The sequence below is a fragment of the Neodiprion lecontei genome, chromosome 2, assembly GCF_021901455.1.
Source record: "Neodiprion lecontei isolate iyNeoLeco1 chromosome 2, iyNeoLeco1.1, whole genome shotgun sequence".
Lineage (NCBI taxonomy): Eukaryota > Metazoa > Arthropoda > Insecta > Hymenoptera > Diprionidae > Neodiprion > Neodiprion lecontei.
The window spans coordinates 16,307,726-16,333,468 of NC_060261.1; the positions used below are offsets into that span (position 1 = coordinate 16,307,726).

The 25,743-nt window shown below is 37.7% G+C and overlaps 1 protein-coding gene across 2 annotated transcripts in view; it reads right to left on the bottom strand.

Moving 5' to 3' along the window:
- Window positions 1-1,753: 1,753 nt before the first annotated feature.
- The window catches only part of LOC107219858 (cytochrome P450 4C1-like), a 39,440-nt gene continuing 15,450 nt past the window's right edge, over window positions 1,754-25,743 (bottom strand). Inside the window, exons 1-12 of one of the 2 annotated variants that reach the window (XM_015658200.2) lie at window positions 5,401-5,529; window positions 5,024-5,194; window positions 4,385-4,491; window positions 4,139-4,229; window positions 3,638-3,823; window positions 3,219-3,288; window positions 2,982-3,108; window positions 2,734-2,898; window positions 2,563-2,631; window positions 2,329-2,491; window positions 2,091-2,270; window positions 1,754-2,014 (exon numbers count right to left, since the gene is read on the bottom strand). In XM_015658200.2, coding sequence (XP_015513686.2) covers window positions 1,857-2,014; window positions 2,091-2,270; window positions 2,329-2,491; window positions 2,563-2,631; window positions 2,734-2,898; window positions 2,982-3,108; window positions 3,219-3,288; window positions 3,638-3,823; window positions 4,139-4,229; window positions 4,385-4,491; window positions 5,024-5,194; window positions 5,401-5,446 — 1,533 coding nt within the window. In that variant the 5' untranslated portion in view covers window positions 5,447-5,529 and the 3' untranslated portion in view covers window positions 1,754-1,856. Of the gene's footprint in view, window positions 2,015-2,090; window positions 2,271-2,328; window positions 2,492-2,562; window positions 2,632-2,733; window positions 2,899-2,981; window positions 3,109-3,218; window positions 3,289-3,637; window positions 3,824-4,138; window positions 4,230-4,384; window positions 4,492-5,023; window positions 5,195-5,400; window positions 5,530-25,743 lie in introns of those variants that run through there. The other variant, XM_046731618.1, reaches the window with a different exon arrangement.

The window sequence follows — 25,743 nt, forward strand, 5'->3', positions numbered from 1 at the left end:
AGCCGCTGGGAAATCTTATTTTCCAGGTGGAGCTAATTCAATGTGTTTCATCCGCCGCTATTACAAGCAGGCTATGCGACCAAAGCACTCGTAAAATCCCCTGAAATCATTGGGAATTGCTGAAATTCCCCGAAACCTGAAGAAATTTATTGGCATATTCTGAAACTGCCGGAAATATATGAAGAAATCTCGTTCAATCTTTTGAAATCCCCCGAAATTCTTTGAAATCTTTTAAATTCCCTTAAATTTCGGGAAAACTTTCGAAATCCCGTGAAATCTATTGGAGGCCTCTGATACGATATGAAATCTTTGAAGGGGGTCTGAGTAGAGCATCGTGATTGTTTTCGATGAATTAAAGTCGGATGAGGATCTTGTAATAAAATGTAACGACTCATTGCCTCATCAACTATCACACCTATATGTAGGGCGAAGGTCAACGCATTGTGAAACGCAATATCCAAATCCTCAATAGTAGTCACGCGGATCAATTTGTGACCCCAAATGTTGTATTCCGATAGGAGCCCGTTTCTGGATTTTGAGAAACATATACTCTGACACTTTTTAAGGTTCAATTTCAGGCTGTTCGTACAGCACCACTCGCTAATCCTGTCATGGTGCTCTGGTGCACTGTCGCCATGAGAAATAATACTTTTACATATCGAAAGATTAATTACGGTAGATCGTTTTGGCAGGAATCCATGCCACCCATTAATAGTTGGTTTCATAAGATGTCACCAAACTTTATCAATCATAGTCTTATCAAATATCCTAAAAGCAACATTGAGTTGGGATAAGGGTCTATAATTTTACTCTCACCATTTCACCTATCACCCGCTTTAAAGATTAGTAACTATCCTGCCTGAAGCGACTTACGCATTGTAATCAAAAGTGGTAAAGCTAAAAATGCTGCGCAATGACTGAATACCTAATGATGTTGTTCATCGAGGCTTGGATCGCTGGTTGGATCAAGCGGCTTCAAATCATTAGCAACATCAGTCTTAGTTGCTGCTACTGTACCAAAAATCACATGATTTGACGAGGTAAGGAATTATGACCGACCTTGGCCTGATGAATGACATCGACTAAAGCTGGAGGCAAGTAGGTCAACGTTACACTGACCGTCTTCTACACGTTGATGATGCAGTACGATAGAGGCCGCAAATCCATTATCCTTTTTCTTACTATTAAATGAAGGTCCATACTTCTTAATGTTTGATTCGATAGCACTTCCCGTTGCTTCGATGAATTCACTGTAGTCGCCCTCTGAAAGGGTTTTCACCAGAAATGTGAGCCTTCTAAAATCCTATATTTTAACCCGTTGTAAATCGTGAAAGCCTACGTTTCTTTTTAACGATAGCATTGTGCGACTCTTGATTGTACCAAGAAACGTATGTCATTGAGAACCAAGTTATTCTTCGATCATGTCGGAGAGGATGAGAAATCGTAACTTATCATCAAATAATGCAAGCATATTGGCCAAATCACGCAAGGATAGCGAATCAATTCAATCGTCCCGAGAGAGTGCGTTGTCGATTGCAGAATAATCACTTACTTTCAAATGATATGTTAATTTCCCGTACTGAGGCTGAGTAAAACCTTGAAGCTACCGAAACTATATGCCATTAGTCTCAACCACTTCCAAAGTAAGTCTCGTGGAGCTGCGAACAACGATTCCAACGACGAGACCATTCTTCATACCATACTATATACTATACCATAATATATAGAATGTAAACTGAAGCATTCGCTGCCGTAGTTCGGAGATAAAATATATTCACATGTTATATCGCGTATATTAAAATATCACCATTTTAATTGTTTACATTACGCAAGACGCTAACTGCAACCAGGCAGGATCAAGCTCTTGTGATCGAAACTCGGTACCCATCGATAGACCTGATAGACACGCCGGCCTTGAGTCGCAGTGTGTCCAGGGATCCATCACAGCCAATTTTGTACTTTTGAACGATTCGAGCAGCTAAAGTTTTCACCAATACCATTGCATACTGTCGCCCTAGAGGTGAAAGACAACAAGGAATTAATGCTCGGAATATCGCATTATCTACGCAATGCAAATCTCTGTGACCCACCAACGCAACCTCTTATACCACCGCTGAAAGGTATGAAAGCATAGGGATGTCTGTTGGCCGAGTTTTCTGGCGTAAATCTGTCAGGGTTGAACTTTTCTGGATCCGTCCAATACTTCGGGTCGCGGTGAATCTCGTAGAGTATAACTGCCAGGGTGCAACCCTTTGGGACACTGCAAGTCTCTGCAATAGATCGATTCCGTGATCATAATTGCTGAGACGGGATGACGTTCGTACTCACCAAATTCAAAGTCAGCCGTTGATTCGCGCAGTATAACGGGGCCAACGGGAAATAGACGGATAGTTTCCTTGATCACTGATTCCAAGTACGTCAATCTAGATATTTTTTCCATCGTCATATCTTCGTTCCCAACAATTTCGTTTACTTCTGCTCGCACCTTGTCCTGAGGGAAAAAACCAAGTAAACGAGAAGTCTCACTCAGACTTATCTACGAGGGACGGTGACAATGTGAACCTGAACTTCTGGGTGCATTCCCAACATCATGAACAAAAACGAGCAGGAAAGAGCCGTTGGATCTTGTGCCTGAAAATGGATTCATATTTTCGCTTAGTCTGGTGCTTGATTAGAAGGGAACAAAACTTGATGACAAATATTGTCGAATTCTCGACTCGTTAATCAAATTACCGGCATCCAGATGTTTGATATCGCGTCTCTGAGGCGAGTGTCGTCCATTTCCTCTGTTTCATCATTGTGAGCAATCAACTGATCCAGAACGGCTGTTCGCAGTTTGTCTGAACCATCATTATCAATCTTGGGCTCGTGGCGTACGTTCTTCTTTCGGGCCACAAGCTGAAAATCAATCAATGCAATCACGGATTTGCGTGGGTACCTCCTTTCTTTTTGGATTCCCAAAGTCATTGACCCGCACTCACAGTCGCCGCGAATTTCTGCAAAACTCCCATAGCACTGGCGAACTGTCGCCCGGAAGTCGTGCGGGTGTAAAGCCAATCCGGATACAGCCAGACCTTCATCGTCCTCTCGTGAGCTAGCGCAATTGCTCTGCAAAATTGAACTCGATTACAAGATCTGAACCCCTGTGTCTCAACTGACCAGCAGAAAGTTAAAGTGCAACATGCCCAAGATAAAAATTGCTTTAATAGTGAACGCACGTCGCACAACAATTTATGAGGCCTTTGTATCCGCCATGTTGAGCTGTGCCAGGAGTTCCCATGACAGTTTCTGGAATGAAATGATTAGCTGGTTAGGTTGCTCGATTTGACTTGTTGTTTCTGTAACCTTCGTTGGAAATGAGGTGTCCGAATTGTGGATTATTCTAATAGTTATGTGACCGAGTATGAGTAATAAGTTATTCCTATACCGGTCTTAACACATTCGAATTCTTCGTACATGAAGTCTGAACCTTTACTGTAGTTCCGAGGGAATTGAATAATTTAGGTCAAGGGATTGGGCGCTCTCTTGCTCTAGCGCATTCCCAACACAAACAAGAGCTTGTTCTTTCTTTAAATATTCGGTGCTCTGTGACGAATAAGTTATTTAGCTTAAAATTATAGAAAGTTCATTAGTTCACCTAAAACCATATCCAAGGTGCAATCGTCCATGTAGTGCATTACGTCGAATTCCCCTTCGCCCACTTTGCCCGCCAAGCACTCGACGCACCGTCGACTTTGCCGATCAAAGCAGTCTATGTATGCATTCAAAGACTTCCCGCTCACCATCGGCATTATGACTTTGCGATGTGCTCTGTGGATGGAACCTAAGAAACCAAACATGTTGAGCTTGACTAACACAGCACTCAATACTATTGCAGCAGCATCGCTGCAATATTCCTACATCGCTATTGTAGATATATTGAAGTTTGATTCCTACGCTATAAGAAGATCAGAATACTGCAGCAGTTGAAATATTACAGGCATATTGCAGCAGTATCGAAAACTAAGTTTATAGTAGCCTGTGTTAAACTGTTACTGTGGTAAACTATTAAATTTTGCAAAGTCGGATCGCTGCTATGTTTCTACATGTGACTGAAAAGTGAGAGATAACTAGTGAACATGTTGATCGTAAAACGTACCTGACTCAGTGACGATTCCGGGACCCAAATAAGAAGCCAAGAAACGGTACTCGTATGGTTTGTGAGATGTAATTTTGCTGTTCATGACTACCTAAATAAACCTGTGTGTTAGCTCAGGAGAACGCCCGATATGCTTCTTTTAAAGATCATCAAAAATCGAAATCAAAAACAATCATAGTCGCTCATGACTGGATGGATACGTGAAATGTGATATTTGGCATTTGCAGAGGTTGGTGCAGTACTCACTTCAACATCTCGAGGATTCTTCACGACCACAACAAGTTTCGGTCCCATCCAAACCCGAAATGGATTGTCGTAAGGCCGGGATACTTCAATTATCCGGTTCAGCAATTCTAAAAATAAGTTAAATAAATGTGTGTAATATAAAAATAATACGTGACGATGTGCATCCAAAGTCCGGGTCCGGTCTCCTCCTGTTAACTTGATTCGTACTGAGATGGAGACAGGTTAGTTAAAATAAGACCGCGATCTCAACGTACTATTATAAATAATAAATTGATTATTCGGAAGGCAGTTGACTTCAGAAGGTCAAGTTTTAATTTTCTTTTCTCACTTCCATTATGAAACCATTCACGCAATTAAAAATGTGGTATGCGTAATGTGCTTATTGAAGGAATTGATTTATGCCTTCATTTATTGTATACGTAAAATATGGCCAGTAAAAATATGTCACCTGATAAAAATAGCACAAAAATGTTGCCCCCATTTTTTTTTCTAGACTATTTTATTTCTATATTCTACCTCTATACTGTGGATAATTTTTAAAACTCGCCATCGGTTCGTATTATGAATTAACCTACATGACAATCATACAACGTTAAAAAAAAGTCAATGTGATCACAAACACATCTTCGATTGTACTACCATCCCCATTGCAGGCAAATTTCAGCGCGTTTCCAATCAGCGGAAGGGCCGGTGGTCCAGGAATCAGTACAGCACTTTGCAAAAATCTCCACTCCTTGTGACACCATTTCCGAAATCCATCCGCCAAAAACCACGTCGCAATCAGAAGTCCGACAGTGACGGTCGAAATACCTGTAAGAGTAGAAAGCGTTGCTGAAATAGCAAATTCGAAGTAACGTTTTCAAAGTCACTGGATAATAATTTTGGAATTGCGTATCTCCAGCAAATACCAGAACCGAATTAATCTCATTTGTTATTCGATACGTGCCAAACATTTCTACACACAAAGTATGAGGAGCAAAGACCGGTAAAGATTGAGCCACGTTGATAAAACTCACCCCATTGCCCTGGCAGCGAGGCTATCAGCTCTATATTGAACCACATTTGTAAAAGAATTCGTCCCTCTACAATAGACGTAGATTATCTTTTTTTTAACGATCAGCCGTGAGCAGCTGCAACAATCAAACTTCATTCGAACGGCCAGCGCAGTCACATTTCTTGAATATAAAGCTATTACCCCCCTCCTCCCCCCCCCCCCCCTCTCCACCGCCCTGATAAACCCCTCCATTTATCTATTCCTTCACCAATAATCGATGAATGCGAGGTGGGGCAGGACACATACAAGGTCAATTTCAATTGATTCAACGAATGAGACGTCGCGCCGTAGGGACGTTTTCTTCCCCACGTACGCGTACGGTTTATTTTTGCGTTCCATTTCGACTTTCGTTGACATAATTCGGGAACCGTAAAATCGAAAGTCTCAGATACCCAGTTGGCATTCATTTATGGACAATTTAAATATGGATTGAATGTCATTCTCTTCGACATTACGATTTTCATTGGGTATAATTAATGTACTGACCACATTAAACCGTCTCTCGGAACGTCCACGTGTTTGTAGTAGATCAGAAATATGTTGAAAGTTATTTGTACGGTGAAAGGTGATTACCATTTCGGAATTGCAATGCTACTGATATTGCATGATGCTGATATTTCGACACTCTTTCAGCCGGCATATATGGCTGATAAATTGCACGACAGTCATCCCAAGTCCAAACATTTCTAATTGGCGTCGGTTGAAACTGCCTTCAGTAAATCGGTCAAATGGATCTTAAAAAAATCCTAGACGATTATAAAAGCTACGAATTAAAATTACAACCTCTACCGTAGATATTCTGCGAGAATTTTAGTCATTCATTTGTCGTTGCTCTTATGTCATATACATTTGCATATAATATGTCATCATGAAACGGTGAAGCAAAGAAAACGATTCATAATGTGAAGAAATTGTGAACTGTTCCATTAAGCAAAAATTATTCCTTATTCTCATTGACTGTAAAAATAACTGATAATCAGCATGTGTGTACAAATGAGTTAGGATTGATTCATTTTCGAAGTCAATTAGTAGTTCAATCTTTTCAAGTTATTTTTCTGTCATTATGCGTAAGTATCGTAAGTTTATTAGGTACTAAGTGGTTTTTGTCACCTGGAAGAAAATTGAATCCCCTCCTAAAAAAGACACGTCTCATTTAATCTCAATTCAATTGAAGAAAAATATTTTGCTAATGTTTCGTGAGAATGATACATTTCTCACCAGTTTAAGTAGAAAAACTGTGGGAAAAATTTAAGCATGCATTGTCACACGATTATGTAAAACATATTGGAGAATTTCAAGGTTGACGAAAAGTGTTCGTACGTAAGTGTGATATTCTTTCGGCAGAGGGTTGGAGTTTTGACAGATTTCAAAGGATGCCACAAATTACGAAAAGTAAAGAAATGAAAATAACAATTATATGCAAATTGGTGTATAATATGCAAAATTAATTCCAAATGGTTAAAATAAAACTTTCATTTGTATATATCAATCCATTTGATTTACAGAGAGATAAAAATGTATGTGCTATGGCAATGTTACTGACTAATGACAAGACTGTCCATAAGACATTTAGTTGATTGAATCCTCTTTTTTTCTGATCAATCGTAGAATATTAAAAATAAATCAAAATAAAGTAGCTTGTCTTAAAAGGATAGACGTTTTCATTTTAGGTAGGGATTTTTCGAAAATTATTATTTGAGTGAACGTAACCGTCAAACTTTTTTTGATTATGGAAATATTTTCGTAAAATCTCCCTTTGCACAAAATACGTGCACTTTACCAGATGAATTGAAATTTGCAAAATTTGTATCGAATGATGGTGATGTAATTTTTAATCATATTACTGTCAATCTAGTCAAAAGAGATGTCAAATTATTAGATGGATCAATAGAATGAATTCACCCGAGCTTAGGCTGTGTTGAAGCTTGTGACAACGGAAACATCGATGACGTTATTCTAAACGAATCTTTGAATAAAAACACTTTGAATACGTCAAATTTCCGCCACACGAATTGCAATGAATAGTTGATTCTATGATTACGCCGATCATAAATCTCAATAATAATGAGATTTTACGTAATGGCACAACATTGATTATACTGTGAAGATAATTTTTCTTAGTGATGACTCAAGGCAAAGTTGATTTTTTTGCCATCATTTTTTCAATGTTTTTAATTTTTTTTTTTTTTTTCTTCCAACAGTCGCAATATCAATTTCACAATACTGGAAGTTTGGGCTATAGAGGAATATGTAATGAAGGTCGTACCAAATTTGAAGTCAATCGATTGAATACAACTCAAGATTTGATGCCAACCAGGTTGAAAAAAGTAGTTTCGAAATAAGCGCGTTTGAAGTTTTGACCTCGGTTTTGACGTTGCTGTCTATAGAAGATTTAACGAACATTTTTCTCACCATTAATTATTGAGGCACTATTGAGGTTCACACTGTGCATTGCTTTACTCAAGTGCTCATAACTTTTTAACTGTTGGAAATTCGACATTGGCTTTGGGGCCAAAATATTCTTGAACAGTAAATTTAAAAAAATCGATTTTTCCAAATTTCCAGACCAGAATACTGGCCTTAAAACCTCATGAAATATTTTTGGGCGTCTTGAGGAATTTTGTACAATCTTGTAAAAACTTCACATATTTGAAATTTGCAAAAATCTTGAAATTTCATAAAAGTTCGTAAAGGTTTCTGAAATCTCAGAAATTCTGCGAAATATTCGAGACGTTATCAATAGCTTGTGGAGTACCGTAAAATCATTTGATATTTCGTAACATCTTCTGATATCGCTCAATTATCCTGCGAAATGTTTTCAACTAGATATAAAATCGTTCGAAATCTCTGAAGTCTGATGAAATTTTTAACGATCTGTAAAATTTTTAGGAGATTTTGTAAAATCCTGTAATTCTCGAATCCGATATCACCGAATATTTCGTATTCTAAACCACGAGCCTTCGGAACTTTTGGGGCAATATGCCATTAGCATTGCGATTTAGAAAGCAAACGATACTTCGTAATTACTAAGTAATGTATACTGTCAGCCTGAAATTGATGGACCGACAGCATAGATGAGTCATTACAACTGGCTACCAGAAGGAGTTTCAGAATTGTATATGGGGTGTTCCATGCAAAATCAACCAATTTTAGTAATCATGATTTTCAATTTTTCTAGAAAATTTTTATACACTAGCAGTAGTATGAAAACCCCCCAATTTATTTGTTACTTTTCTTTTCTTTTTTTCCAGTTTGCACTACTCTCGAGTTTCATAGGTTCTTTTTTAATTATTCATACTTTAATAAATGTCCAAAAAGTGTACAGTGATTGTATTACCTATTTTAATCACCATGCAATCAACTTTTTCATTAATTTAATTATTTTTCAATTTTTCAAATGCTCTGGTAATTTTCATCGATTAGAATCTAAATCAGGTTATCTCCTCTCAAAATTTCTGAGAATACCTCTAAAAAATTAATTTCACCTTCGGTCTGATATCAACGTGCTTTCAAAGAGTAAAAAATGTTACAAAATTTTTTTATATCATCGAAACGTTAAACATTGATCACCACGGATCAATAATTTTCAAAGTGATTGAATTACTGAAAAAAAATCAACAATAAATTCATAGTCTCGGATCAGCTACTATTACCTTAAAAAAAAGTCCGAACGCAATTATAAATGATACGAGGGCTGAGATTTGCTGATTTCGCATGGAATGGCCGATATACGTAAATAGGACTCGGCATGATGGTGCGTCCCGAGGATTATACGGCTCTGAGTAAATCCAGCACGCTTCGACACTAACACTAAGATTCAACGCGGTATATAAAGTTCAGACTGTCTTGAAGCAGCATCTGGCAATTCTGCTCGAGGCATCGGGGTTTTATGACCGCTAAGCGGTTGGAATTGACGCGATCTGCAAAAATCACAAGCTACTTACCAATGCAATTCACGCCATGTCCGATGGAGTGAAGATAACAAATGAAAACGCTTGTTTCAATGGCTTATATGAAGAACTGAGTTGAACGGCAAGCCCGTAATTAATTGATTTGAGCTGGCTTTCTTTCCTCGATTCTTCGCTGGGTAATTAGTTCGGAAATCGAGTTAACGAATCTATTATCCGAGAACCGCGTGTCGTCCTTTCTATATTTCTAGAACTTGATTTTAACCATAAATACACTGAGAGAAATTTTTATTTCCGGTTACCGCTCAGTCCTTAACTATTTTTGTTTTTTACCACAATCCAAAAATATAGTTCTAGGTGGAAAATGAAAATTAGTTTTCTAGCTGTTATCGGAAAGTCTAGTATCCGTTACTATTCTTTCTGATTATGATCATTGTCACTATATTTTCTTGCAACTGTTGCGAAAATTTAATGCTTGCGCAATATTAAAATGATGATAAAGCCTTATTTATTTTTTTTTGCGTTGCAATTACCAAAAAAGAATCGACAATAGCGCAAAAGGGTTACGCGTACCTCGTTTTCTGTTATTCCAACAATATTCAAACAGTTTTTTTTAACGATATCTGTTTTACTGAATTTTTCCAGTTACTATAACAAATGAAATTTTTCTCAGTGTGCAATCTCCATTGCATCATTATTATTTCAGGCACCAGTACTTAATATTCTTGAATTGTGTATTCATTGCCAAATTTTAATCAAAAATTACATTACGTTACAATAATCAATCGGTGGTGTTTTATCGGAGTAAATTCCGGGCAGAGAAATAAGGATTCACCAAAATCAAGCCGGAAAAACAGTTTTTTTGCGATACTTTTCAATACCACGATGATCTCAAAAACGGCCGAATCAAAAATCTGAAACTGATATGACTTAAAAGCCAAGTGAAAAAGTTTCGAAGAAAAAAATTGGAAAAAAAATTCTGGAAGGCAAAAAATTCATACATTTTTTAAAAATAAACACATAAACTGGGTACAACATAATCGTTTACTGAGAGAAAGTAACAAGGAGAAAATAGTATACCTTTACCGGTAAAATGTTAAAAATCGATTAATTTTCGGTAGAACCGGAAGTTGAAATTAAACGGGACGTGGCCATTTTTTATTTTCATCATTTCTTTGTAGAATTCTGTAAGTTTTAGATAATTTTTCAAGCCGTTTCCGAGATCACCGCGGGAGTTTGTCGGACAAATCGATTGGCGGACAGACGATACATTTTTTTCAAAATCAATAAACAAACTTGGAAAAACGTGATTGTTCATTTTTGATTGGAAAAATTGATAAGAAAGGAAAAGTATGGATTTGTCGGTTGAACATTGAGAATCGGTTCATTTCCGATAGAACTGGAAGTTGAAATTAAACGGGACATGGTAATTTTTCATGCCCATCATTTCATTGTAAAATCCTGCGAGTTTCAAATTTTTTCATCCAGCCGTCTCCGAGATCATCGCGAGAGTTTGATTTTCGAGGTGCAAAATGTGTTTTTTTTTTTTTTTTTTTTTCACCAAAGGTAACGAAAAGTAAAAAGTTAAGGGTATCGTGGTGGGTGAATAAACTCCAAGTCAGGGTCATTAGGGTCGTGTATTTTATCGATCGAAAACTTTTACCGAATATTTTTCCCCCACGGTGTGAAAAAGTGTGAATGTTTAACTTGCGGTGGCATTAGCCAGTGTTTCAGAGGCGATTTGCCAACTGGTAGAGCTAAAGATCACATCGCGTTGTGCGTTGTACTTAATTTTCTCCGAGGCTTAATGGCTCCTAATGATTAAGTAGGAAGCCACGTGACCAATTCCCCGTTCACGCCAGCCCTTTAAGATTACAAGATACACCGACTTGCTATCCAGTAATCAGCATGCGATGCTCTCCCTTGCATGTACACACGTAATTTCACACACACACACGCACAGAAAAGCGGGGAATGAGAAACGACGAAGGGGTGAAGCACTAGCCTCGGCTATTAGCCCTCTTTATAGCTTCAGGCCTTTGTTTTTCTGCCCGTTGTTCCTTTACCCTGCAGATGTAATAGTACGCTTTTCAGCAACATCTCGTTAGCCAGCGATAATTATCGAAATGTCGGTATTCGTGTGCTGCGCTTGTGTGTTCAGCGCGTGGATTTAGTTACGCAAGCCCAGCAAAGCTCGCGCCACTGCACGTGTCCGGAACTTTCAACCCCCTAATAAATTCAGGTATAATTATTACAACCGCTACTTCGGAACGCGATATGATGTATTCATGCTCAGAGCCGTTTGGTCCACGCTCAGACTTTCAGCAATATGTTGTAAAGATCTCCGAACCACATCTCGAAGTCGATCTGCCATAAAATCCATCTCTAATCACATGTCCAGATCACGTTGACAAACCTTCGATACTTCGCATGGTCGTCATAATATTGCGTGAAAATGAGACGCACTTCCACCTGTGGAGCTTGCAAGGTTGAGTACCTATCTTAAGAAGTCGACGTCAAGCCTGCGCTGAGCTTTAGGAAGAGCTTTGCTCAGTCTGCTATACCGAAACCTGGGGTTACATTTTATCGCAACGATCTCTCGCAGGCTGCAAGCGGACAACTACCGTGACGCTCCTTATCGGAGAAAGTTATCTTCAGCCTCTATTCATTATACCGTCTTTGAATCCGAAAGTAAGCTACAGACCCTCTTACCGTTCGCTTTGGCTCACGAGATGTTTCAAAGCGAAGGCTTCAAACTAACAGTCTGAAGTCAAGACTGCGAAGAAGATTTTTCGGAAAGCTTACTGTAATAGTGGAAATGTGATGTAGTTGCCAGTTGACTTCAGATGCTGACATAAACGTCTTCATTCCATCGGTGATTGACAGAAGAAATCCTGTTTTGCGCAATCTTGAATCAGAATTAGTCGTCACCAAACAGTGCCAGCAAAATAACTATTCCGTAAAATCAGAAACATCAAAATATCTACAAATAGTAAAAAGTCACTTCAGGAGTCTTCAGAGATCGACTGAACTTTCAAGCTGAAGCGATTGAATAGAAGCAAAGAGGTGATTGTTCGTGACAAATGACACAGTTTGGAAACGGATCAAACATTTTTCTGATTACTTTGATCACTAGACTGATCGAGATACGTTTGTTCTTGCAAAAAATCCTCTTGGGTGAAGGACTCGTAAATCGTTTGGTACCGTAACTATGGAGTAATATAAGTCACTAGGTACCAACCAAAACGGTCAGTGCTGCAGACCTTTTGCCAGACGATCGACCAACGGGAGTTGTTTTTGACGGTCGGCAAGCCACGTACATGGCATAAATACCCTGACCTTAACATTTCTGTCCCGATATTGGCTCCCAGTGGTGTTTCTGCACAAGCTGCCCACTCAAGGTGTATTGCAAACTGGATTGGACTCGAAGGAATAAGGCAGCCTGGCCACGAGATTTGTTCGATGTTATTGGATTCGGAGAATTTTTCAATTTTGGTATACACGGAAATCGATTTTTGAAGTAATTATGTGGTTTTTAGAACATTGAACCCTGATTCTCGGGTTTCTCAAAACGTTGGCACTCTGCATTTTTGATTTTGCTCGTAATGATTACTTCTCACGATGAATGATGAAACAAATCTACTTGAATTCTGGCATTCATATTTTCAAAAAGTGTAAAATAAACGAAATGGCACGAAGGAAACGTGATTTAGGCCTGCAATGCCTATCCTAATTCGAAAAATCAAACATTTCAAATGGCGATGAGAAACTTAATGATTACAATATGGTGAATTTAAAAATCGTTGGATATGACTGACATGAGCTCAAGCTTCGTATCAAAAATCCTATTCGTACTTTGTTCTATTCCAGGATAAAGAAGAACCATACCAAATTTTAAACCACTCTGGTACATCATCGTAAGACAAGTTCCCCGTCTGCGTATGCAAAAAGTACTTTGTACTGTACAACTGCAGTATTATTAAGCATTTGTGATTGACATTTAGGGGTCAAACTACTGTAACATAAATAATGCAAGTCCTAAAAAACCTGAACTCAATACACCAGTGTCAATGATCTGAAATTTTGAAAGTGCAGCACGACATACGTGGCGTGATACATCTTAAAAAATATTTATAATCCCGCGATGCTACGCTGTTGAAATATTTTCGCAACATGATAATCTAACGTCTAATCTAAGGTCTAACCTTGTAAATGTATGTTTAAATATTCAAAAAATAAATTAGAAAAAACATATTTTATCTTATAGAATGTGAGAATTGTAAAGATTCCTGATATTTTTGTTGTATAAATTTATAGCAATAGCCGAAAAACATATTATTTGTTCATTCATTCATCCACTCAATCATTAGCTTCGTACATTACACAAATTATCGGTCGAAAGGTGCATAAAGTAAAATTGTAAATGTAAATCGTCTCTCTTTCGTTAAAAATTGTATTAATAAATCGTATTTCTTAATTTAATCCATGTAAATTGTCTCTCCTCAATTTGAATCGTTAGATACTCTCTGACAGTAAATTTTATATGTTTCGACAAAGTTTTGTCGTTATAAATGTGCGAATGGTTTCACTAATAATCACTCATCTTTTTGTTACCAGTACCGTAAATCAGTCGTTATTATTAATGGTGACACGTCCCTTGAAATCGTAAATTAGTTATTTCCTTTTCGAAGATACATCAACGGGTTTAACATAGAATTTCATACTAATTTAGCGATCATTAAACCTATGTCTTCGTTTAAATATTTTTTGTGAGAAAAGTATTATGGAATTATTATCAAACTTGAAATTTTTCACAATATAGACGACATTTGTAACAAGCAAAATTCGGCAAATTGTGCTCTTATAATAGTTTATCAGTGAGAGAGCCCGTTTCCTAGAAAAAAGGTGAACAGTTACAAAAACGGAGACCACGTGACGGACACGTAGAGTCAATTTCATTTCTAATATTTGTGTTGATTTGAGGCGCGGATATTTGAATCGTTACACGCACCCTGTAAGACGGCTTAGTGAAAGCTACGTTTGTCGCCTCTATCCTCCACCTTTCTTTTTCTTTTTTCAATCCCTACTTACCTTCAACCAAACGTGTCCCTTGTAACGGACTCGCCATTATGCCTAACCTAAAGCCGGGCATTCAGCCACTGACAAGCTTATTAGTATGCGAGCTGCCTTAGGTGCAGACTTGAAAGCACGACGTGTCACATTCACCGGGAACCTACTGCTCCACCGAGACACATTTCTCCAACAACCAGGCCGCCACCATATTTCCCAACCGGTATGATGGCCGACAATTTGTTGCTAATTTCCCTAACTCGCTTTATAGTTTAGCCGTTCAGCCGTTCATCCGCCCTTCGGATCGGCTTGTGGTAAAATCCTCATTCCGTTTTACAGCTGTTCGCAAGCTTGCGTCTTTAAAGCTCACCGAATTCTCAACTCACTTCTCTATTTTTCAACACTCTGCATAGTTTTGCATGGATATAATATTTTTTCACAATAATTTATTCAAAATCCTCGATAAATTATGCGCGTATGAAACAGAAGGCGACGCTTCACCGCTTGTGTAAAGCGAAATGCACGACGTTCTTGACTATGACGTTGAATATCTCGATCGACGCAAACTTTACCTAAAGCCCCTCACTTTCCCTTGGACAACGGGCTAAAATCCTGTCGAATATTCACTCACGATTCTGCCACCAGAACCATAAGCTATATTTTTGTTTTTCCTTCACTAGATTTTGTAAAATTCGGTCACACTCATTATCGACACTCCCTATACTGATTTTGAAGAAACAGTGTCTGATAATTGCAAAAACACCGCGATGTAAAATGAAAGAGTTTTCATTCATGGAAAACACACGCTGATCTCGCGGAGACGTTAAAACTGTATTTTTACTTGGTAAGTCGAATCGTTAAACGAGATCCTCTTGAATCCGCGAGTTTATACACGGGTACTTTGAAGCTCCGCTGTGACGTGAAGAATACTTCAAGTTTCAGTGATAAATCCTAGAACTATCGCTCTGGAATTTCCCAAGCTGGTGAATAATTGTCTCTGCGTTGTGCCGTCGTCGGTATTCCAAGAATCAAAACATCAAAGATTGAAAGAAAACGGAAGAAAGAAAAAAAAAGAAACGAAGAGGAGTAGGTAGTTTGAAACACGGGCGAAACATACTCGGTGATTTTCAAAGTCTTATGGCGGCACGCAATGCGGAGAGAAGAAAAAATATGTACACATTGAAAAACGTCGCGCCGTACGGCGTCCTTTGCTTACGCACCTCAGTAAGCATTGCCTTTGCCTCTATTTTTCCCCATTAAAAAAAACCTTTGAACAATTAGGTGCGCTCGCACCTACGTCGCTGTGTGGGGTATGCACATGAATGATAAAAAAAAAAGAAGGAAGAAAAAGGAGCAACGGAAAAAAAAGAAATTGAATTTCAACACGAGACCCAGGCGTGGTAGTTTCTGAACTTTAAACCAAGAAGCTTCTGCAATGATTTCCTGCACGTTCTTGGTTACTCCAATAAACCAGTCGTTACAATTTTAAGGGCTTTCGTCGCAGGCGGTTGACATGGACTTGGATCTTGCAGGATCCTCCGTTTCTCGGGTCTCCTCCCAGAGGGCGATATTTCACTCCTGCACTCAGACCAAACTCACCGAGGGGTGTTTTAACCCTCTGGTCCCTCGACGCGTGTACCAAGTATGGTCGTTCCGAACACCAAAGGATGTTTAGAGGCCATCTTCGCCCGCCCACTCTTCTCCTGTCGATTCACAGTTCCAGATTCTCAACCCTTTCTGCATTTCTTCTCATAGCGTTCAATATTCCAGAAACATTGCAGCAAACGTTGCTCTACGAGGATTGATATACTCCAGAAGCATTTCGTAACGTTGCAGCTATATTGCAACAATGTGAATTTGCAAGGATTAATATGTTTCGGAAACGTTACGGCAACGTAACTTCGTAACCTCTGAAATAGATATTTCGAAAACATTGTAGAATTTTTAGCTATTTTGCAACATCGCACAGCAAGAATTTCATGTCGATATTATAGTCGGCAATTAGTCTGCAATGTTTCTACTACAATTGCAATATAGAATTATCATTATAACGATGTTTTTGCAGTATTGCAGCGTTTCGAAATAAATACGTGAAAGTTTTTTCCCCGAATAAATGCAATCGATAGTTTTTTCTAAATTTTTCTAACATTTCCCGATGAACTCGGAACAATTCTGTATATTTGGGATATTTTATTATGGGGCAGAGAATGTGAAAATACAAGTTCATGAAAATCAAATACTGTTCAAAACGCAGTAAAAAAACTACAGAATGATTAGAGAAAATTTTATTTTTCGAAAACAAGGCTTTATTTCAGCGTTACTTCTACTTCCAATGGTATATTCTTCACAAAATTATGCAACATTTTAATCAGTTTAATTTTCAAATTGGATTACAGAATCTTAGAAAGTTAGAATTAATCTCACAGAGAATTATTATTGAAAAAGATATGGTATGTATTAAGAGTTATGGCTTTTACATCACAGAGTAATACAAGAATAAACATTCATATTCGACGCACCTTAAGACGGTGGAAACTTGAACATAAAACTAGACGTGACTGTCTATCTACAAAGTTAGTTACTCGAGCGCATCTAGCGGGCTTATTTTCAAGTGCCGTAATTTTTTTCCCAACATAGAAAAACTTTCATCTGATGAATAAAGGAATGTCCAATTGTAAAGTAATCTCGATTACTTCGATACGTATAACATCGGTCAACACAAATTTTGAATTTGAGTTCTAGACGTCAAATCTTGATTTCTTCTACTTAACTAATAACAGAAATAATAGTTTCATTAGATGAAGTTTGCTTATGTAGGAACCACAACGATATTTCTTTTCTTGACAAAAATCACCTATTCTTACAAATATTTATTGTAAATAAGAATTAAACAAATTTTAATATCGCATTCAGATCACCTTTATTCAAAAATAATGTTTTTCCGGTTTATACCATTGACATCATAGATTTTCTTCAATTCTGAAATAGTACTCTCCTGCAAAATTAAACATTTTCGAAACATAGTAATTATCACTCAACATATGATACTCATGTACACAAATCCCAGGCACAAAATCTCTGTAGACTTGCTCTAGCGAAATTATTAAATCGTTATTATATCTACCAAGATTACAAAAGCAAACTTTAAGAGGAGTTTATATGTTTATCCGTTGTTTCGATGTATGAAAAATAAAAAAACAATTAACTCAACCCAGAGCCAAAAATACAATTTTTTTTTTTTTTTTATATCGAGCGGTGTAATCAATGAAACTTCTATTCATCATTGAGAGTAAACGAGCTTTATTTTTTTTTTTTCATCGATTTTGGTAAAACTTATCTTATTTCTAGTTACTCGAGCCGGGAGGTAATTCAGTGTGCAGTCATAAATTAGCAGGACTAGCGAACGGTCACTGCGACAAGGGTTGAAAAAGGTTGATTAAGGCAGAGTTTTTTGTTGGCGCAGGGTCGAAATGAAGGTACACGACACGAAGAGGAGCCGAACAGAGCAGGTAGGCGTGTATTGTACCCTTGCAGAATAATCTAGATTAAAAAGGCAATTTTCGTACATCGGTGGCTTATGGAATGGTATGTTGTAGCTATAACGAACAAGTTCGGCCATACCCGCCTGCGTTCAAGCCATCCCAGGGGTATCGACCCCTATATATTACTGGACGGGTTGCAAGGGGACCGACGTTTATACGTCGACCGTCAAAGCCCGGCGAACTGGTCACATCGAGCCGACAAAATATATTACGAGAGGATTGCAAGGAGGGCGAAAAAAAAAAAAAAAAAAAATAATTACGAAAGGAAAGAGGGAATTTATTTGACCCTCGTCTTTTTCGAATACCACTACGAAAAAACAAGTTCTTATGAAACACGGTGAGCTTCGAGGTTTGACAAAAATTGATCCAAAAATTGGGCGTGCAGAAAGTTTTCAGCCGACTCGCGGGTGAAAAAAAAACGCAAAACGGGGAATCCCAGCTGATTCTCTTTGCGAGATATTCAATTTCCATAATTTTTCAATTATTTTTCAATATAAACCACTTTTTGCATTGTTAGGTCTATGAAAAATAGGGAAATAGAGTTTGTCCTGGGTTATGCAGACCTCTGTGAAGTTGGCACCCCGTTTTGGAAAAAATTATTTAAAACTCATTAAAAAGTGAACATCTCGCCAAGAGGATCAGCTAAGATTTCTTGGTTTGTGATTTTTTCACCGACGAACAGGCCGAAAACTTTATGCATGCACAATTTTTAGATCAATTTTTGACAAACCTTGTGCAGCTTGAAGCTCGCCGTAGAAAGAAGGACACAACATTTTAACGAAAAAAAAAGTACATTTTGGTTCAGCGAAACATGAAAACACAACATTCTGTTTAAGAGACGTGAATTTTTTCAGGGAAAATTTGGACATATTTATACATTGCAAACGATTTTCATAATTTTTGCCATATGTTACCGAGTGTAATCATGTCGGTCTGAACAATAATTTAAAAATAAGTCCAAACTGCTTATCAATGCACAGAAAAAACCAGTTTTTATTTTCTAAGGCTGGATGGCTGAGTGAGAACCGATGGAATAGTCCAAATATATATATACATATACATGCAACGTAGGTAAGAAACGTGGAGTAAAAGTTTTACGAACTGTATGCGAGAGTCTCGGCATATTTCATTTATCGACTTTAATTTCAGTTTACAACAGTTATAAACATTCGTGCAAGTTTCGTTCCCTTTTTTTCTTTCTTTACTTTTTTTTTGTTTCGCTGCTGGTCTCTTTTTGCCGTTTTTTTTCTGATCGTTCTTTACCGATAAATCATACATAATGTACAACCTCGAAGATGCTTATATATCTTATAACTTCGGTTTGGAGGAAACGGGAATAAAATAACCTGAGTCGAGGAGCTGATGGAAGAAATTCTGGTGGGAAAAAGTTGAAAAGCACTCTGCCAAGTAACGAGACAGCTAGTTATGGAAGCTACGCCAAATCAATCGATCAAGCGGCATGAAAACAAGGCTCTTATCTGATCTTATTTCCAACTTTGTATGGTCTGAAGTACGATCAGAATTTTCCTCGGATCGCATTCCATTGCTATTATTTTTATTGGACATTTATAATTACGCGTAGTTGACAGTTACTTGAATTATTCAGTACGTGAAAAGCAACTTCGGCACGTTCCAAATTTAGGAGAAAAAAGCCCGATTGTACGATGAAACATCTCTGAATCGCAGTTTGGACTTTAATCGTGAGGAAATAAATCTAGGGCTTGAACGTTCGAGAATTGCAGTATATAAATTTGTGATCATTAAATGAAGATGACGAAAATAAAAAGGTGATGATTGCTATTTTAATAAGAAGACCTCGGTATCGTGAATTTACACAGCAACTTTGTACATTTTCAGTTTATTGCAGCTTCTGCTGCATGATCGGAATTCAATTGTAACATAATTTCAAAAGTTCGACTCTATGACCGGTAGAATGTATCAAAGGTGGAGAATTTCCGCTTTTTTGTCATTCGATTCCGCAAAATCACGGAAATTCGTTACTCTTTGCCATTGAATATAGTTTTCATTTATTACACGCATGCAGTTATTCGAAATTCAGATTTGGAAAATAATAAATAAAGATAACCGGAGTTTATCCCTGTTTTTCTGGGATGATGAACGAAGTGAGCGGAATAAGAAAGCAGCAGATCTTGAAGGTGTGTACCAAGATTTGGCAGAATTATTCAGGAATAAGGTTCTGGATTACCAGTATGAGAAAAACGGGGTGCATTTACGCGCGAGAATATGAAAACTTAAAAAATTCCCGCCTAATAAAGTTGCCTCGAGGGAAAAAAGATACGAGAAGATTATACGCAAGTTCAGCGTTCTGCCGTAGCGTTGGAATTCGTACGGGTGAAGAGAAGAGAAAAGACGAAAGTTTTATATTCTTTCAACCTGAAACGACAATCCCCCCCCTTCCCTCTCATCCGATTTATTCGCAAACTTTGCGAAATAGACGGAAAATGCCTCGGATGGATATCACCAGGGGTGAAATGAACGTGGGGAATTATTATGCTGGAGAAGCTAGTGAACAACCGAATAATAGAACCTTCAGAATCGAAGGTTCGAACAGTTTGCCGGAGAAAACTGCTTTACCATTGGCGCAGATTGCTCCAAAAATATAGTGAATTTGAAAACTATGATTTTGCAAAATTGTCAATGTTCCCAAACATGCACGATTTTCTCAGTCGACCTGTCTTTTTGAATGATTCGATGCAATCGTTCCAGAAAATCTTGAAACACGTAATCAATTGCAAAAACAAGAAGTTTTAACCCTTTCAGTCATAGTGAGACCGCTACGGTCCCACCTTTTAAAAAATCACCTCAGAGCTCTAGTATTGAACAAAGGCCTCTGAAAATACGTATCTAGGGGTTTTTTGAGTCGCTGATCACGAATATGAGGTCAGATTTTGAAAATTCGAAATGGTGGATCCGCTATAGTCGATCCAATTGGGCAATGTGACAATAAAAATTTCAATCACGTAAAATCTTACTTTATCAGGAATATTCTTTCAAACATACATTAGAAATAAATATTTCAGTTAATTTGAAATGAAATTTGAGATAATTAAAATTCGTGGTTCCTTATCATTATCATTGATATATACATATATGTGCATGCGTGCGTCATAATAGAGATATTGAAAAAAAACAAGTAGAAGAAGAAAACAATAAAAAAACACTAAAAACAGAAAAAAGCAACAAAAAACAAGAAAACAGAATAAAACAAACAAAACAGTGGAACTAGATGCTCTCCACGTCCTCGTCGTTAGTTCCGGGTAGGGCTAAGAGAGAGACACGAATATAGACAAAGAAAGATAAGATGGCACTTGCCATCTTGGATTTAGAAATTATGAAGTTATGACTTCAGATTCGTGATCAGCCATTCCAAAATCCCCCAAATGACTAAATTCAGGCCAAAATATTGAGCAGAAAGATATAAGATATAAAACTTGACGTCCACCATATCGGATCCGCCATTTTGAATTTTGAAAATCTAATGCCAGATTCGTAATCAGCGACCCCGAAAACCCCTGATTACAAAGTTTTAGAAGAATTAATAAGTATTTGAAATTTCACGTCTGCCATATTGGATCCGCCATTTTTAACTTTGAAAATCTAATGCCAGATTCGTAATCAGCGACCCTGAAAACCCCTGACTACAAAGTTTTAGAAGAATTGATAAGTATTTGGAATTTCACGTCCGCCATATTGGATTCGCCATTTTGAATTTTGAAAATCTAATGCTGGATTCGTAATCAGCGACCCCGAAAACCCCCGAATACCAATTTTCATCGAAATCGGTGCAGATGAAAAATGCAAGACTGAAAGGGTTAAGTAAACTAAATCTATGTTTATCGAAAATCAGTTTCGTTATAGTCTAAAGGATACTTTGACGATTCTGAAGTTTTCGATATGTTGGATTGTAAACAGTTTTACAAATCTCAGCCAACTCAAAGACGCAAGGGAGTTATTTTTGTGATAGTTGAACTTTTCTATTTTTGTTATAAAATGGAGATTTCCAGTATTCGGATTTTATTTTTTCAATTATTTTCCATCCGTTATTTCGCTTGCATTGAAGCACCAAGCGCTGTAAAAATTTTCTATAGCTCTCAGGTTAGCGCTACCCTTAAATTCCCACATAAAACTTGTACATTCCTCCAACGTTTTAGCTGCTCTATGAAAATATGATGCATAACCAATGCTTCTGTGATATTGTGTGCCATAAATATACATCGGAAATTCCTAACTACTGCACGTTTCGTCGTCTGCTAAAATTTAATGCGCATGCGCCATAATTCGAGAGCAGTTGCTTGCCAGGGTGACCAACCATCATAAACGTAACCTCAAAAATTTTGTCAGTTATCTCTGGCAGTTATGCTCAACACCGACAACTGTGAACATTTTTGAGGTTACGTTCATGGCAGCGGACCGTCATTTAAATTTACGAGGGTTGGTTATCCTGGGAAACCACTGCTCTCGGATTGTAGCGCGTGCGCATTAAATTTTAGCAGACGACAGAGCGTGCAGTCAATAGGAATTCATTCTGTATATAAAAAACGTAACGAAATTTATGATTTAACCCTTTGCGGCACAGCGTCTCATACATATGTATATATGACACCTTTTTTGAATCGGTTATTCAAGATTTATATTCAATTTTTGACAAATCGCTGTCATTTTCTGTTGCACAATTGATGATTTTGCTGAATTAATGTAATTAATGGAAGGGTATGGGAACTAAAAAAGTAGAACTCGGTAATCATGGGTTTTCAAGGCTGCTAAAAACAAATCCAAAGTCAGAATTTAAAAATTTCAGATGGCAGATACAATGTGGTGGACTGAAAATATGAAAATCAATCCTATTCGCTTGAATTTTGTTCCTCGGGGGTTTTCGGGGTCGCTGAAAACGAATCCGCCGCGCCGTCAGAATTGTCAAATTCAAAATGGCGGATCAAATCGTACTTGGTGACTCAAAAAACCTCTGAGTGTGCATTTTCGAGTCATTCCGACCACATTAAAATTTCCCGTCCGGCATATTAGATCCGCCATTTTCAATTTTGACCCCATTTTTAAAATCAGCGACTTCGAGAACTCGTATATATACCCAGTTTAAACGAATTTAACTGCAAGGAAAAACGTATGCTTCAAGGGGATAAACACGATTCCTGGAAAAAATCCGACTTCGAATACGGCAGAAAGCAAAACCCAAAAGGCATCCGTAGAGGGAATCGGTCACGCACGATACCCAGGCGGACTTCCAATCACCAAGAGTTTGTTTAAGACCGGCTCATTTTGTGGGGGTAAAAAAAAAACACCGCCAGAACTCCCACCGAACGGCCAATAATTAACCGAGAGAGCTATACCATGTTACTAGGTAGTTAAACGCACTAATTAAATAAAAAGTTGATATTAGTTTTACGTGGTCGGGCTTGTGGATGGCCATCTGCTTGAAAGAGCCGTCAGGCTAAACATTCCGAACAACGCTGATCACTTGATCTAATTCATTGAATCCATAATTGGATTCATCACAGGAACTTGAGTTGTACACTTGACAATTACCGAATGCAAGAATTCCTACAGAATCTCATGTGAAACACTTCAAACTTCAACGAATATAGAAAGTGAAGCATTATTATTTGGAGCTCGAGAAGGATTATCGAGATCACTAAAAAACTGCTCAGTTTCTTCGTCGAGCAATCAGCAAAATGTTGATTATCAAATTAGCAGAGAAAGTTTCCGCTTCTAACAATAATGTTTCGGAAACATGGGAGCATGCCGAACCGGCAGTGAACGGATGTTGTTATCAAGTGATTTATCACTCGATGGAACTTGTTGTCTCGCGAGTTGGGCTCCTCAGAAATCAGAGAAACTTGGATACGAATTTCAGAAGCGAGACTGAGGAATGGGGAGAAATTCTCACCCCGGCTTACAAGCGCAAGTAGGCGAAAGTGTCTCTTCCCAGTTGTACGGAGAACACTCGGCGTGAAACTCATTCCGAAGGAAAACTTCTAACTAAATTATATGCCGAAGAGTCGCACAACAGTCTGGAAAATAATGAATGAATAGTTATCAGGCTGTAATGGCTAGGGACGAAATCTCTACAGTTTTCAAATCGAACTTTGAAGCGCAGGATAGAAAAAAAAAAAAAAAAAACGCTGCTGCAAAGACATTCCTCATTAATTTTTAACTGGATTTATTAAGATTGTTCCGTCTCTGCCAAACACTGAATCAGACTCAACTCTATTCATTCATCACTTTCTACGCTATTTGAACACTCTCAGTTTCTGTGTAATCTTTTTCTAAAAAATTTTTGCTTTAAAAAATAGTTGGAAATTCTACATGAACAACTATGTTCCCTTTTTTTAAAAGTTTTACCAAAGAAAGTGAAAAAATGTGTTTATTATTTCACTTCGTCATTGATTAAATTATTCGACAATTTTTTTCGCTATTCGATATTAAAGGTCGATATGTTCACTAATAAAACTGTGGAACAATAAAAACGTAGTTTGAAAAGTAGATGTGAAGGTCTTTCCATTTAAATTTTGATTAAAAAAAATTTTTCCCTGCATTGATTGACAATAATTTTCTTTAAGCACAAAATTAACTAAAGTCTAATGAAATCAAACAAACGATGCCTTTTTCATATTCGAAATACGAGCCAATGATGGAATCGCTTTGAAACTGTGGATAATCGATTTTTAGTTTATATTCACTGGTTTTAAATATTGTCTCGTGATAAAAAAAAGTTCTCACTCAGTCCTTCCATGATAACGCAATATTGTTAGAAAAAATTCGTATAAACGATCACAGAATCGAAAATGTCATTTCATTGCCTTGGAACAGAACTCTGGACTTTTGTGAAATCATTCTTGTGTTCGTCAAGATTTTTGATTCGATTATACATCCTTGATCAATTCTTAAAAATTTCCGTTCTCTATTTGTGTTCGCTCTTCGACATTTGGTGCAAAGAAATTCGATGATAAGATAATTTCTGATCCCAGGGTAAATATTTGTGAATAAAAGTGCTGAAATGAAAAAGGGAAGTGGGATGTTTTTTTATCATAGCTATGACGGACTTCTTCGGAATGAAAAAAAATAAAATAAAAATGAAATTGCTGAATAAAGAGCTTGCGGGTTGCTCTTAAAATAAAGCAATTACGGATAGGCTTACGCAATAGCTTTTAGCCTAATTACATCGTCGGCAATTGCTGAAGCCGATGGCTAACTCCTTGGAATTCATGCTTCGGTACGGCGAATTTCACCTCAGCAAGAAAACCGAGACGAAGGTATAAAGTACTTTCGTTTCGTTTTCTTTCCAGTTTTTCAGCTTTTCACAGTTCTGCTCCGCACAACGCATCCATGAATCAGCAGGTGCCTGACATATTTATAGGGTTCACCTTTGACCGGGAAACAAGACGAAAAACACGAACAATTCGCAGCTTTGTGCTCAGCTTCCGACGGCCATTTGTTAACTGGCCCCAAGGCTGCGACTAAGGATCTAATTAGTTTTCACAATTGTCGCAGCACGACCAGCAACTTAATTCGCTTTCTGCTGGATTTAATTACTTTGGATTACCCACGCTAATTTGTTCAGACACTGTCCTTCTTCGAGCTGAAATTCCAACGCGTCTTTTAATTAGAATTCAATTCAACCCTGCGCGCAAAAAATGTTCAGCGCCATTGCCTTTCTTCTTTTTATTATTCCTTCTCTTCGACTCTGACGGAATTAACTGTGTAAAGCAGAAAGACTTCGGATGTACATTCGTTCGTATACAATGTGGC